General features: G+C 45.8%; 1 protein-coding gene across 1 annotated transcript in view; it reads right to left on the bottom strand.

Moving 5' to 3' along the window:
* Window positions 1-13,190, bottom strand: part of SLC2A9 (solute carrier family 2 member 9) — a 219,957-nt gene that overhangs the window by 178,957 nt on the left and 27,810 nt on the right. Inside the window, exon 4 of the mRNA XM_069595056.1 lies at window positions 3,480-3,604. Coding sequence (XP_069451157.1) covers window positions 3,480-3,604 — 125 coding nt within the window. The remainder of the gene's footprint in view (window positions 1-3,479; window positions 3,605-13,190) is intronic.

Below are 13,190 nucleotides of genomic sequence, written 5' to 3' on the forward strand. Positions count from 1 at the left end.
CCCGCAGCCAACCTCAGCCATGGGAGGGAGCCCAGCAGAACTGCCAGATCAGAACAGCCCCCAGGACCCTCAGAACTGTAAGCTCAGCAAAATGCCTATTGCCTTAAACCATTATGGTTCTGCTTTTTTTTTTTTTCTTTTATTGCAGAAAAACCTAACTGATACAGACAAGGTGATGAAATTAACCTTGTTAAATGTCACAATCCAGGCCATCTTAATTCACAGACTTCACCCTTAATCACTTTACTGTCTCACATCTCTGAGCCTCAGGGTCCTCACATGCAAAATTACAACAAAATAGCCTTTCATTAACTACAGTTAACTTACAATGTTATATTAGTTTCAGGTGCACAAACATCATAGTGATTCAATATCTTTATACATTACAAAATGATCATGGCTAAGTCAATTTACGATCTATCATCATACAAAGCTGTTATAATAGCACTGACTATACTCTCTTGGAGAAGGAAATGGCAATCCACTCCAGCACTCTTGCCTGGAAAATCCCATGGACGGAGGAGCCTGATAGGCTACAGTCCATGGGGTCGCAAAGAGTCAGACACGACTGAGCGACTTCACTATAGCCTCTATGATGTGCATTCCATCCCATGATTTTTTATTTTATAATTGGAATTTTGTACATCTTAATCTGCCTCACCCATTTTGCCCAGTTCCCCCACCTCCTCGCCTCTGGCAGCCATCCATTTTTCTCTGTATCTGTGAATCTATTTCTGTTTTGTTATGTTTGTTCAGTTGGATACGACTGAAGTGACTTAGCTTGCATGCACAGGTACATTTGTTCATTGCTTCTGTTTGTTAGATTCAGATACGTGAAAACATACAGTATTTGTCTTCCTCTGTCTGACTTATTTCATTAAGCATAATACCCTCTGGCTCACAGACCATTAAATACAGTCTACGGGGACCTCCCTGGTGGTGCAGTGGGTAAGAATCAGCCTACCAACGCAGGGGACACGGGTTTGATCCCTGGTCTGGGAAGACTTCACATGTGGAGAAAATCTAAAGCCTGTGTGCCAAAACTAATGAAACTATTTAAGCCCTACGCCACAACAAAGAGCAGTCCCTGCTCTCCTAAACTAGAGAAAGCCTGCACGAAGCAATGAAGACCCAGCACAACCAAAAGTAAATAAATAAGTAAGCTTATCGTTAAAAAAGTCTACCGTCCAAATTTATCACAAGGGATGTTAGTTTACCAAATCCTGTTCTTTTCTAATATAAGCATTAATATCCATACCTTCTCCTCTAACTGCATCCAACAAAGTGCGATATGTGGTATTTTCATGATCATTCCATTAAAAGTATTTTAGGTTTCCCTTGTAACTTCCTCTTTGACTCATGTCATATTTAGAGGTGTGCTTTTATTATTTTCCAAATTTAGAAGGGGAGTTTCCTAAATATTGTTTGTGATTTCTTATTTAATTACATTGTGGTCAGAGAATGGAGTTATATACAATTTCAATCTTTTCAAAGTTATTGAAGCTTGCTTTATGCCCAGCATTTGGTCCATCATGGTGAATAAACCAGGGCTGTTGAAAAAAATAAAATAAAATAAAATAACAGCCTTTCAGCGTTAGTAGCGCATTAAAGGTGAAGGTGTCCATGAACCTATTGGTCAGTTAGAAAATTCTGCATGAACACCAGCCAGATTCTCTCCAATTAACATTCTTTCTATGGGTTTCTCCCTTCTACTTGAATGCCAAGATGGAGGACTGAGAGTTTGGATTATTGTACAATCCTGAATTATTTCCTGCCAGCAGAACAATGAAGGTAAATGAAGTCTCTTCCTCCCTGACCTCCTATCAGGCTCCTCACTTTCTTGCTTTATCATTCATGTCACTCATAATGCCTGCTGCCCTCAGCTTATAAGAGGAGGATGAGGAAGGGAATTAGCCCTTAACAAGTTCATCCTGGGTTCCAGCTGCATCTGGAAGTTCATCAATCTGTGAAAAGTGAAGTAGTAGTCCCTCAGTCGTGTCTGACTTTTTTGTGACCCCATGGACTGTAGCCCACCAAGTTCCTCTGTCCATGGGATTTTCCAGTCAAGAATACAGGAGTGGGTCACCATTCCCTTCTCCATGGGATCTTCTCGACCCAGGGATCAAACTCGGGTCTCCTATATTGCAGGCAGATTGTTTACAGTATGAGCCCCTAGGGAATCCCTGTTTATTTATCTATCTACCTTTCTATCTATTTACCTCTCTATTGGGTTGGCCAAAAAGTTCATTTGGGTTTTCCCATAAGGTGGTATGGAAAATCCAAACAAACTTTTTGGCCAACCCTATATCCCTCTATCTGTACTCCTCCTGACTAACCAAGCTCCAGCACTCTGGCCTCCTGCCTCTCCCTTGAACTTGCCAAGCACATTTCTGCTTCAGAGCCACTGCCCTGTGCTCCGCCAGGAGCACAGTTCTCCCAATATTCATTTGTTCCTTCCCCTTAGTTTATCTGATCTCTGCTCATTTATTTCCTGCTCTGGGCAGCCTTCCCTGAATCCTATTTAAAATAGCTTCCTGCTATTTTCCTGCTCTGCTTCATTTTCCTTCTAGGGCTTATCACTATCTGCCTTATATATCTAGTTACATATCTGTCCCCCCCACCAGAACGTAAGCTTTGGGGGTAGGGACTGGGGTTTCCCGTTCACCGCTGTGTCCCCGGCGTAGCATATGCTCTGTAAATGCTTGGAGCCTAAAAGAAAGAACGAATGAGTCAGAGGCCCAGACAGGAAACAACCCTCATAAAAATCCCTGACATAAAACCCACAGACCTCTTGGGATATGAATTTTAGGGTGAAGATGACAAACGGAACACACGATGTGCAGAAAGCCATCCCTGTCTTTGGTATCGGTTTGGGATCATCCCAGTCAACACTTCTCCGTTAGAGGAGCATCGTGGGTAGGTGGTCCATCCCATGGGGCTGCCCCACTCCATCCAGTTAGAATTTTCTAACTGACCAATAGGTTCATGGACACCTTCACCTTTAATGCGCTACTAATGCTGAAAGGCTGTTATTTTATTTTATTTTATTTTTTTCAACAGCCCTGGTTTATTTATGCTTGCATCCTCATGCATGTGTGTGTGCTAAGTTGCTTCAGTCGTGACCAGCTCTTTGCGACCATATGGACTGCAGCCCGCCAGGCTCCTCAGTCCGTGGGGTTCTCCAGGCAAGAATACTGGAGTGGGTTGCCATGTTCTCCTCCAGGGAATCTTCCTGACCCAGGGATCAAACCCAGGTCTCCTGCATCTCCTGCACTGGCAGCTGGGTTCTTTATCACTGGCACCCCCTGGGAAGCCCTCTTGCATCCTCGGTCTCTGCCAATTCAGTATCAGTAGGGACCCAGTCATGTGACAGCCACAAAATACTCATCACATTTTGTGATGTGTGTGTGTGATCACACACACACCACCCTGCCGAGGAATATGTCACTGCCTCCTCCTCTGACACGATGAAGTCTTACCTCCATCCACACCCATGATGAAACGTCCCACGATGAGCATTTCCAAGGCTCCAGCTGGGAGAGAACAGGCCATCAGCAACGCGGCAGAAACCCCAAACCCATTGTTGACCAGCAAAGTGTTTTTCCTGGAAGAAAAAGAAAACATCTGATGAGGCTGCCACTGGCCTGTCCATTCCAGGAGCAAGGTCCAGACTCCTCAACGGACCCACCACCAGTTTTGGCTGTGTGACCCTGAGCAAAGCATCTCCTTCCTCTGGGCTCATCTCTGGGGTTGATTACGTCACCTCTGAAAGCATCGCCAGCCCTGATTCTCTGTGGATTTCCCTGGTGTAGTGTTTTATTTCATTGGTTCTAAGACCTTCATTTAACATTACAAAGTCAAAAATGTGTCTTATAATCCATGAGTCAGAGGTCGGATAGGAAAATGAAAACCACTGTAGTTAATCAATTTAATTGGTTGAATTAGTTAACCAATTTAACATAGGGAATTGGTTAAGCAAGTATAGTGGGTAGAGATGTCAAAAGGGGGACCTCTGAAGTAGGTGTGCTATCGTGGGGTGCTGACACCTCAGGGGCTTGGAAGGGAGCCCCCCAGGTAGCTAAAATCTTCAGAAGTGGTCTCCGATCCAATGGGGTCATTCCATTTCACTAAAAGAAAGTGAAAGTGAAATTGAAGGTTGCTCAGTCTGATCCAACTCTTTGCAACTACATGGACTGTAAAGTCCTTGGAATTCTCCAAGCCAGACTACTGGAGTGGATAGCCTTTCCCTTCTCCAGGGGATCTTCCCAACTCAGGGATTGAATCCAGGTCTCCCGCATTGCAGGTAGATTCTTTACCAACTAAGCTATGAGGGAAGCATCTCACTAAAGCCTCAACTCAGATGCAATCTCCTGACACCCTTTGACATGACTGCTTTCCCCAGTTGCACAGCCCATCCTCTCACCCTGTTCTAGCCTCTCCACAGCCCCAACATTACAGGAAATTATCCTCCTGTTACTTGTTTTATGCTAGCTGTCCATCTTCCTATACCAGAATGTAATCACTAGGGGGCAGAGACTTTGTCTTGTCCCTGGATCCCCAGCAACTACACCAGTTCCTGACACAGGCAGGTGACCCATATATATTTGCTGCATAAATGAAGGGATGGATTGATGAGTCAAGTCACGTGGACCCCACTTGCCCCACATGGCCCAGCTCTGATCTGCCATGAGTCTCACTGTAGCTTCCACATCTGTGGGTTGGAAAACTGCTGTTCTCCTGAACCCAACTCCAGTAATGTTCCTGCCTGGACAGCTCATACTAATTGAACAACTTTGGAAAGATTTCTCACTCTCTGTCTTGACTTGATTTACTCCCCTGTAAAATGAATATAATAATGTCTATCTTGTAAGGATTCTATGAGAATGATTTATGCAAAGTGCCTAGGATGTCATCTGGAACATATTCAGAGACTCAATAAGGTAAAATAAACAAACAAACCATGATGATAGCTAACATTCGTAGAGTCCTTGGGATGTGCCAGGCACTAAGTCCTTTACACTCATTGAAGACCCTGTAAGTTAGGTGACTTACTACTGTATTTCCCACATGAAGAACCAGATCTAGAAACTAAGATTTGGCCAAGGTTACATAGGGCCTCCCTGATAGCTCAGTTGATAAAGAATCTGCCTACAATGCAGGAGACCCTTGTTTGATTCCTGGGTGGGGAAGATCCTCTGGAGAAGGGAAATGCTACCCACTCCAGTATTCTTGGGCTTCCCTGGTGGCTCAGCTGGTTAAAAATCTGCCTTCAATGCGGGAGACCTGGGTTCGATCGCTGGGTTGGGAAGATCCTCTAGAGAAGGGAACTGCTACCCACTCCAGTATTCTGGCCTGGAGAATTTCATGGACTATATAGTCCATGGATTCGCAGAGTTGGACACAACTGAATGACTTTCACTTTCTTTCTTTCTTCAAGGTCGCAAGCTATTCAATGGGATATTTGGCATTCCAGAATCCAGGATACTAAGCTGTTTGCAACCACAACAGCTACCATATGGCTACCACATATACTCGCATTCACTCATTCTTTCAACAGTCTTTTTTTCATTCAACAGACATTTATTCACTCAACACATGTTTGAAGCTGCACTGGGTGCTGAGCATCATTCTGTGTTCTGGCACACAGCCATGAATGTGGCCAAGTCCCTGCTTTTATGCTCCTCTTAATAAACAAGTAAAAATAAAACATGTGGAGCATATCAGCTGGTGAGAAATGTTGTAGAGAACATGAGGGCAGGGGAGGGGGTGCAATTTTACTCAGAGTGGCCAGGGAGGGCCTTGCCAAGAAGCTAACACCTGAGAAGAAAGTGGGTGATTTAAAGAATGAGAAGATGAGATGTATGGACCCTGGGGAACAGCAACCATGGCAGAGAAAGCCAGACGTAGACTGTTTCTGCACCATTAGTGAGACCAGTGTGGCTGGAAGCAGGGGAGACCCAGAGAGCAAGTAGTAGAACGTGAAAGGGGAGGGGACTGGAGCTTGTAAGGGGGCTGCAGGCCACCATGACAACTTGGGTTTCTGTTTGAGTAAGAAGCACAGCCTTTGAAGTTTCAAAGGAGAGGAGAGGCATGGCCTGATTTTAATAAGACTGTTCCATCTTCTATGTTGACCATGGGATGCAGGGGTAAGTGTGGGGTCAGGGAGGCCAACAGGGAATATTGCAGTAGATCAGGCAAGCGCTCACAGGGATTTGGATCAGGATGGTGGAGGGAGTGAGCCATGGCCGGATCTTGGTGTGTTTTGAAGACAGAATTGATGGAATTTGTTGATAGTGATATTGTGATTTATAGTAACAAAAATATGCAGTCTTCATCCCTGGTTTCTAGCTACAGTGCCCAAAACCCTTGGAATTTCCCAAGTGATAAGAACCATGGGGGCATCTTTTGTTATAATATTTTGTCACTAGACCTCATTTCCTAAAATTGCTTCAGAGCCAGAACAATGAAATCAATGTTGTGCTATTCATAACAAGCCCACAGTTGAGCTCATGTCAATGAGGTGACTTTTGGAAAAGAACTAAGGATGGAGGGATGGTTACCAGATGGAGCCAATCATATGACTAGAATGTTGAAACTTTCAATCCCATCCTGACCTCCAGAGAGAGGAGAGGGGCTGGAGATTGAGCTCAAACACCCATGGCCAATGACGTAAGCAACCGTGCCTGTGTAACGAAGCTTCTATAAACCCCAAAAGGACAAGCTTTGGGGAGCTTCCAGATTGATGACCACGTATAGATTTGGGAAGAGCAGTGCATTCAGAGAGAGCACGGAAGCTCTGCCTCCTTCTCCATCCCTTGTCCTATGTGTCTTTTCCATCTATCTGGCCCCAGTTATATCCTTCCATAATAAACCACTGATCTACCAAGGAAAATGTTCCTGTAGGTTCTGTGAGCTGCTCTAGCAATTAATAAAACCCTAAGAGGGAGATCCTTGGAAGCTCTGATTTTGGAAAGGAAATAAGGATGGGGGGATGGTTGTGGGTGGAGTCAACCATGTGATTAAAAAATTGAAACTTTCAATCCCATCCTGACCTACAGGGAGAGGAGAGGGGCTGGAGACCAAGTCAGAAGCATAGCTGACAACCATGACTTGCTATTAGCATCTGGCGTTGGAAGAGGGGAGGGGAAGTCTTGCAAGTCTAAACCCTTAACCTGAAAGCCAAGGCAGGGGGTCTCTGGAACCTCCAGTCCAGAGCCAGATGGTCAGAAGCTCAGGGGACAACCTGGGCCTGGGACTGGTGTCTGAACTGGGAGAGGGGCAGTCTGGTGGCACTGAGCCCTCGATATTATAATCTGATACCTTCCCTGGGAAGATAGGGTCAGAATGGAGTTGAATTATAGAACAGACAGCTGGTATCTGGAGAATGTCTTGATGACGTAGGGAATACCCCAACCCTGGCCACAGACACTGGGAACTGGTATTCAGAACCTAAGATATGGATGAGTTGGATAGAAGTGGAGAGAGGAAGAGGAGCCATGGATGCCTCCCAGGGCTTGGGTCTGAGCTCTTGCACTGGATAGAATGGTGCATTTTGTGCTATGCAGGGGATGTTAAAATCACATTCAGGTCTGACTTGAAACATTTGCAAATTGGGCTGCACACCCTCTAAGCAAGTTTATCATATTAATGAATTCCTTCCCAAAACAACCCCCAGCATGACAATGTCCCAGTGAGGAGAGAAACCTTATTTGCAGATAATTCACAACACTGACTCACTAGGGTTCAGAGACGGGGATTTTAATTATTGTGTTTCCACATTTTTCCCAGGGATGAACATGCAGCAGAACAAGAGGGACCAGCACCATGCTGTTTCTGAGAGCAGAAGCCCAGTGCCCCCTGGGACCCCCAACTGCATACACCTGGTTCAGTACTTTGAGCTTCTCCAGGGGTGTAGAATCTTCCCAGAGCAGCCCAAATCATCAGCTCTTGACAGAAAGGGGTAATAAAGAATTTGGAGGCCTTGTCCTTGAGAAATGGTCAAAGGGACTGGAGACATTCAGCCCAGATAAGAGAGGGTTCAGGGGAAGTGTGAGAGCTGCCTTCCACTATTTTACCTTGATGCACAGGATTACGATCAGGAGATACAGGGAGTATGATTTCAGTTTGGATTTGGAAAGTACTTTTCATTAAGCACTAGTGAAATGGGGGAAATTCTGGAGATCCTAGCTCCTACCACTTACCCTTCCAACAATTCTTTAGCTGACCAAGCCTATGAGCCAAGATGGGATCTAGCTTCTACCATGTCTATCTATTCCTGCTTATCCAGCTTGAATTCCAAGGTCCATCATTTTAAACATTCATACACCTTCCACTCCTTGATCCACTCACTCTTCTCCTTCATTCTGTGTTTCTGAGATAACTCCAACCCTAGTTAGATCTCAGTCTATCTTGCACATGTATACAAAGTTCATCTTGGCTGGGAAAAAAAATACATTGAATCATGTTGCCTGGTCTCACTTGAAATTCATGACCACCCATCTCAAGTGGTCTTTAAGCCCCCTACCAACCATTCTAGAGTGTCCTGTTTTGCTCAGTCTCCTGGTCTCCTAGAGGACTATTTCAACCATCTTCTCTCTCTTTTCATCCCCTTGTCCTGTTCCTCAGCTGGTGACCTTGCTTTCTAGTTCACCAAGAAAGCAGAATCAATCCAAAAAGATGGTCCACATGTTCCTTCCATGTGATTTATCCTACCAGCATCTGTGCCCATAAGCTTTGCCTTCCCTCCTGTTTCTATGGATGAACAGTCTCCACCCTTACCTGAAACCAATCCCTCCAATGACCTACTAGTTCCCCACCTGCTCTGATCTGCTCAAGGTTATACCTTCAGCAAGTTTCACCCCTTGCTCCTGACTATCCATTTTCCCCTCCTTGCTGGAACATCTCATCAATGCGCTGCTGCAGCTCCCATCTCAAAACAAAACACAAAAAAAATGCTCCTGATTCTACTTCTTCCTCCATCCACCACACCATTGTCTCTGCTCCCCTTTATGGTAAAACTCCTCAAAAGGATCCTTCAATAAAAAAATAAATTAATTTTAAAAAGTGGTCTGCACTCATTGTCTCCAGTTCTTCTTGTTTCTTTCTCTCTTAAACCCACTCCCATGATCGTCTGCTCCTTTGTGCCCTTGACATAGCTCTTGCCAAGACAACCAGCCACCTCTGTGTTGCTTAATTCACCACCCAGAGCTCAGGCTGGTCTTCATTCCTTGGCCGTGTTGGACCTGGCTGATCACCATCTCCCTTCCCTCATGCTGTAGATCTCATTCGATGGTAAGACTGCTCCTACCTTGTTGGGTGAGCCTTAACATCTTCCCAGCCCTCTGAACATTGGTGGGCTCCAGGCTCAGCTCTTGAACCTATTCCTTTGGTCTCTACCTTGTTATTGTTCTTCAGTGGCTCAGCTGTGTCCCACTCTTTGCGACCCCATGGACTGCAGCACACCACGCTTCCCTGTCCTTCACTGCCTCCTGGAGTTGGCTCAGACTCATGCCCATTGAGTCCATGATGCTATCTAATCATCTCATCCTCTGCCACCTGCTTCTCCTTTTGCCCTCAATCTTTCCCAGTGTCGGGGTCTTTTCCAATGAGTCAGCTCTTCTCATCAGGTAGCCAAAGTACTGAGCTTCAGCTTCAGCATCAGTCCTTCCAAAGAATATTCAGGATTGACTGGTTTGATCTCCTTGCTGTCCAAAGGACACTTAAGAGTCTTCTCCAACACCACAGTTCAAAAGCATCCATTTTTCGCTGCTCAGCCTTCTTTATGGTCCAGCTCTCACATCCATCCTGGAGAAGGAAGTGGCAAGCCACTCCAGGACTATTGCCTGGAAAATCCCATGGACGGAGGAGCCTGGTAGGCTACAGTCCCTGGGGTTGCAAAGAGTCAGACACGACTGAGTGACTTCACTTTCACTTTCTCACATCCATGCATGACTACTGTCTAGCTTTGACTAGAGAGACCTTTGTCGGCAAAGTGATGTCTCTGCTTTTTAATATACTGTCTAGGTTTGTCATAGTTTTTCTTCCAAGGAGCAAGTGTCTTTTAATTTCAGGACTGCAGTCACCATCCACGGTGATTTTGAAGCCCAAGAAAATGAAGTCGGTCACAGTTTCCATTTTCTTCCCCATCTGTTTGCTGTGAAGTGATGGGACTGGATGCCATGATCTTACGTACCTCCTATGTAACCTTGCCTTATCTACTGGCTTAAGTGTCACCTTTGTACTGATGACATCTAGATTTACATCTGAGTTCTGGGCACTTCGGAGTGCTAGACTCACAAATCTAATCGTGCACTTGACATCTCCACTGGAAGGGCTAACAGACAGTTCAAACATAGTACACCTAAAACTGAGTTTCCAGTATTGTTTCTTCCTTTCCCCCCAAATCTTGTTTTTCTCAAGGGTTTCCCTACCTCAAAAAGCAACTGCTCAGTCTTCTGTAATACCCTAAACAGGAAAAGGACTTGAAAAAGAATAGATACATGTTTATATATAACCTAATCACTTTGCTCTACACCGGAAACTAACACAACATTGTTAATCAGCTATGCTCCAACATAAAATTAATTTTAAAAAAACGCAATACAATCCTTGCTCCTTGTGATTGTTCAAGACAAAAATGTTAGCATTATTTTTTATTTCTCTCTTGCTTCCCATATAGTCCATGAGCAGGGCTTGTTTTCTCTACTCCCAAACGATTTCCAGACTGCAAACAATTCTCGCTGTTTCTCACTGTGTCTCATGACAAACCCGGTGCAAAACGAATCACTTCACCTGGCTTATGGAAGGATGTTCCTAACCAGCCTCCCTGAATCCACTGACAAGAGCAAGCCTTTCAAAATGTGAGTCAGATCACAAAATACTCCAGCAATTTCCCATCTTACTCTGAGTCAAAGCTGGAGTCCCAATCTTTCCTTACAGTGTCTTCCGCTTCTGAACCCAGTGACCCCTCTTGCTTCATTTTCTCCTCCCGGACTCCGCTCCAGCCATACTGACCTCCTGTCTTATCTTCAAAGGAACCAAGCCCATTCTTCCCCCAGGACCTTTGCACTTCCTGCTCCCTCTGCCTGAAGAGCTGTTACCCCAGGGACTTTGTCAGTTCTGTGCACCACCAAGTGCTTGGCACATAGCAAGCTCTCCATAAATATTTGTCGAGCAAAATAAATGTATGGGCGAATAAACAGCATGCAAGCAAGAGAAGGACGGTCATTTGGGGGAGTTATGGTGGACAAAGTTCTAGCACTGAGCACTTTCCCTCCATCCTTTCATATACCCAACAAATGTTTATGGCTTGCCTGCCGTGTTCGAGCTCCTGTGCCATGTGCCGAGGCTCCTATACAGACACGGATCTTACACTGAGGAGCTCGCCTTTCAGGGGAGACAGAAATGTAACTAAATCACTGTAACCCCAAATGCCAAGTGATGTAACAGAGGGAAACAGGAAGTCCTATGTGAGCTCAGAGGAGGCCAGCGTTGTTTCTGACAGATGTGTGGTGGGCAGCGGGCGGAGCTAGAATAAAGGTTTGTTACTACTTTTAACTGTCACTTCCCAGTTCATGCACGTTTAATACCAAGTGGACTACGTCCTTAAAACCGACTGATGATGCGTAAACCATGTGTACTGGAGAAGCCCCATGCTTTGGGTTTGCTGACTCCTTCTGTTTGAGACTTTGGCCTCTAGGGGGTACCAGTCACAGCCCTCAGCTTTGACAACCTGCAGTATCTCTGCACATTGTCAAATGTCCCTAATGGGGTAGAATTACCTCCTTTGGAAGAGTCTTGACAGTTTGCAAGCTTTCTCAGGGAAATGAGATTCATGCCTGGGGCCTATATGAGGACTGTTGGAAGAACGTTGTGGCAGGGATGTTCGGTAGGAACCATATCTGTCTAAGGGGCTTAGGCCACTTTGCCCCCGCCGTGGGCAGAGGCCACCTGTTCATGAAGCCAACAGCAACCAAGAGCTGATAGGAGAGAACACAGATGCATTTTTTTATGACATCATAGGAGCTACTGGATTCAACTGAATTATATTTCAGCCACATGAGACAACTAATTCCTTCTAAGGCATAAGCCAGTCTGATATGGGTTCCTGCCATTTAAAAAGTGACTGGGGGAGCTCTGAGTGACAGAGAGTTTCTGTGACTCTTATCTCAGTCACCCTTCAGAGCTGCCCTCTCAGGTGGGTTGGAAGTGAAGGGGACACTGGTGGCCTCTCCTCGTCCTCTATCTCCTGTTCACGGCACTTCCCACAGTCAGAACAGCTTACACACTGAATTGTGCTGGGTCCGCCTCCTCTGTGGCCCAGAGCACCAGCCCCAGGCTGAGGGCATCGTCTCTCTTTGGGTTGCTAAGTGTAGACACAGTGCCTGGCTCCCCAGAGGTGCTCAAAAGCGTGTGCCGAATGGATGGACCCTGGCTTTGCTGGCAAATCTGACTGAGGATCTGATTCCAAAGCCTGAGTGAGTTTCCCTATGGCTTCCCACAGGTTTTCTCAATTCTGCTGCAGAGAGAACTAGATCCAATGATATGTGAAGGAGGCCAGTCTGAGGGCAACTGAAGGAATCTATTCACCATCAGCTCTGCCAGGCCCCTCAGGAAGAGCTGAGGGTGAAGAGGATGGGATGGCAATGATGCGAGGGAACATAAGTTGGGTGCTGGGGCAGCCTTGTGGTATAAGTGCCCACAGGCAGATATAAGGTAAGTATGTGTCACCAGCAATAGAGTCTGGGACTGGAGGTGATTCCATTTACAGGAATAGGCTTAGCAACAGCACCTTGGAGATCCTGGAAAGGGGTGCCGATTTGGAGGTCAGCTGGTCACTTACTCCTTGTCAAACAGTCAAGGATGTCCCCAAACCACTGCCAGCAGGACACTAACTATAATCTCCTTGGCAAGTGGAAAAATCATGTGCCACGGCCGACATGTATTGGCTCCAACCTGAACTCAGGCACCATGTGAGCTGGCTGAGCTTGGCCAGATGCTCTGACCTCGCTTATTCCCATTCTCCATGGACAGAACCCGTGGAGTAGAGAGAATTAAATAAGACAGTGGGTGTGAGTGCCTGGAGCACAGAGGAGCCTCAGAAAGCCCTGACTCCATCCCACAATTGGTGTACATCCTGTGTGATAAGTTCCCATAGCTACTGCCCTGGAAGCCGCCTGGGTGACATGGAG

The sequence above is a fragment of the Ovis canadensis genome, chromosome 6 (genome assembly GCF_042477335.2).
Source record: "Ovis canadensis isolate MfBH-ARS-UI-01 breed Bighorn chromosome 6, ARS-UI_OviCan_v2, whole genome shotgun sequence".
In the NCBI taxonomy this organism is placed as follows: domain Eukaryota; kingdom Metazoa; phylum Chordata; class Mammalia; order Artiodactyla; family Bovidae; genus Ovis; species Ovis canadensis.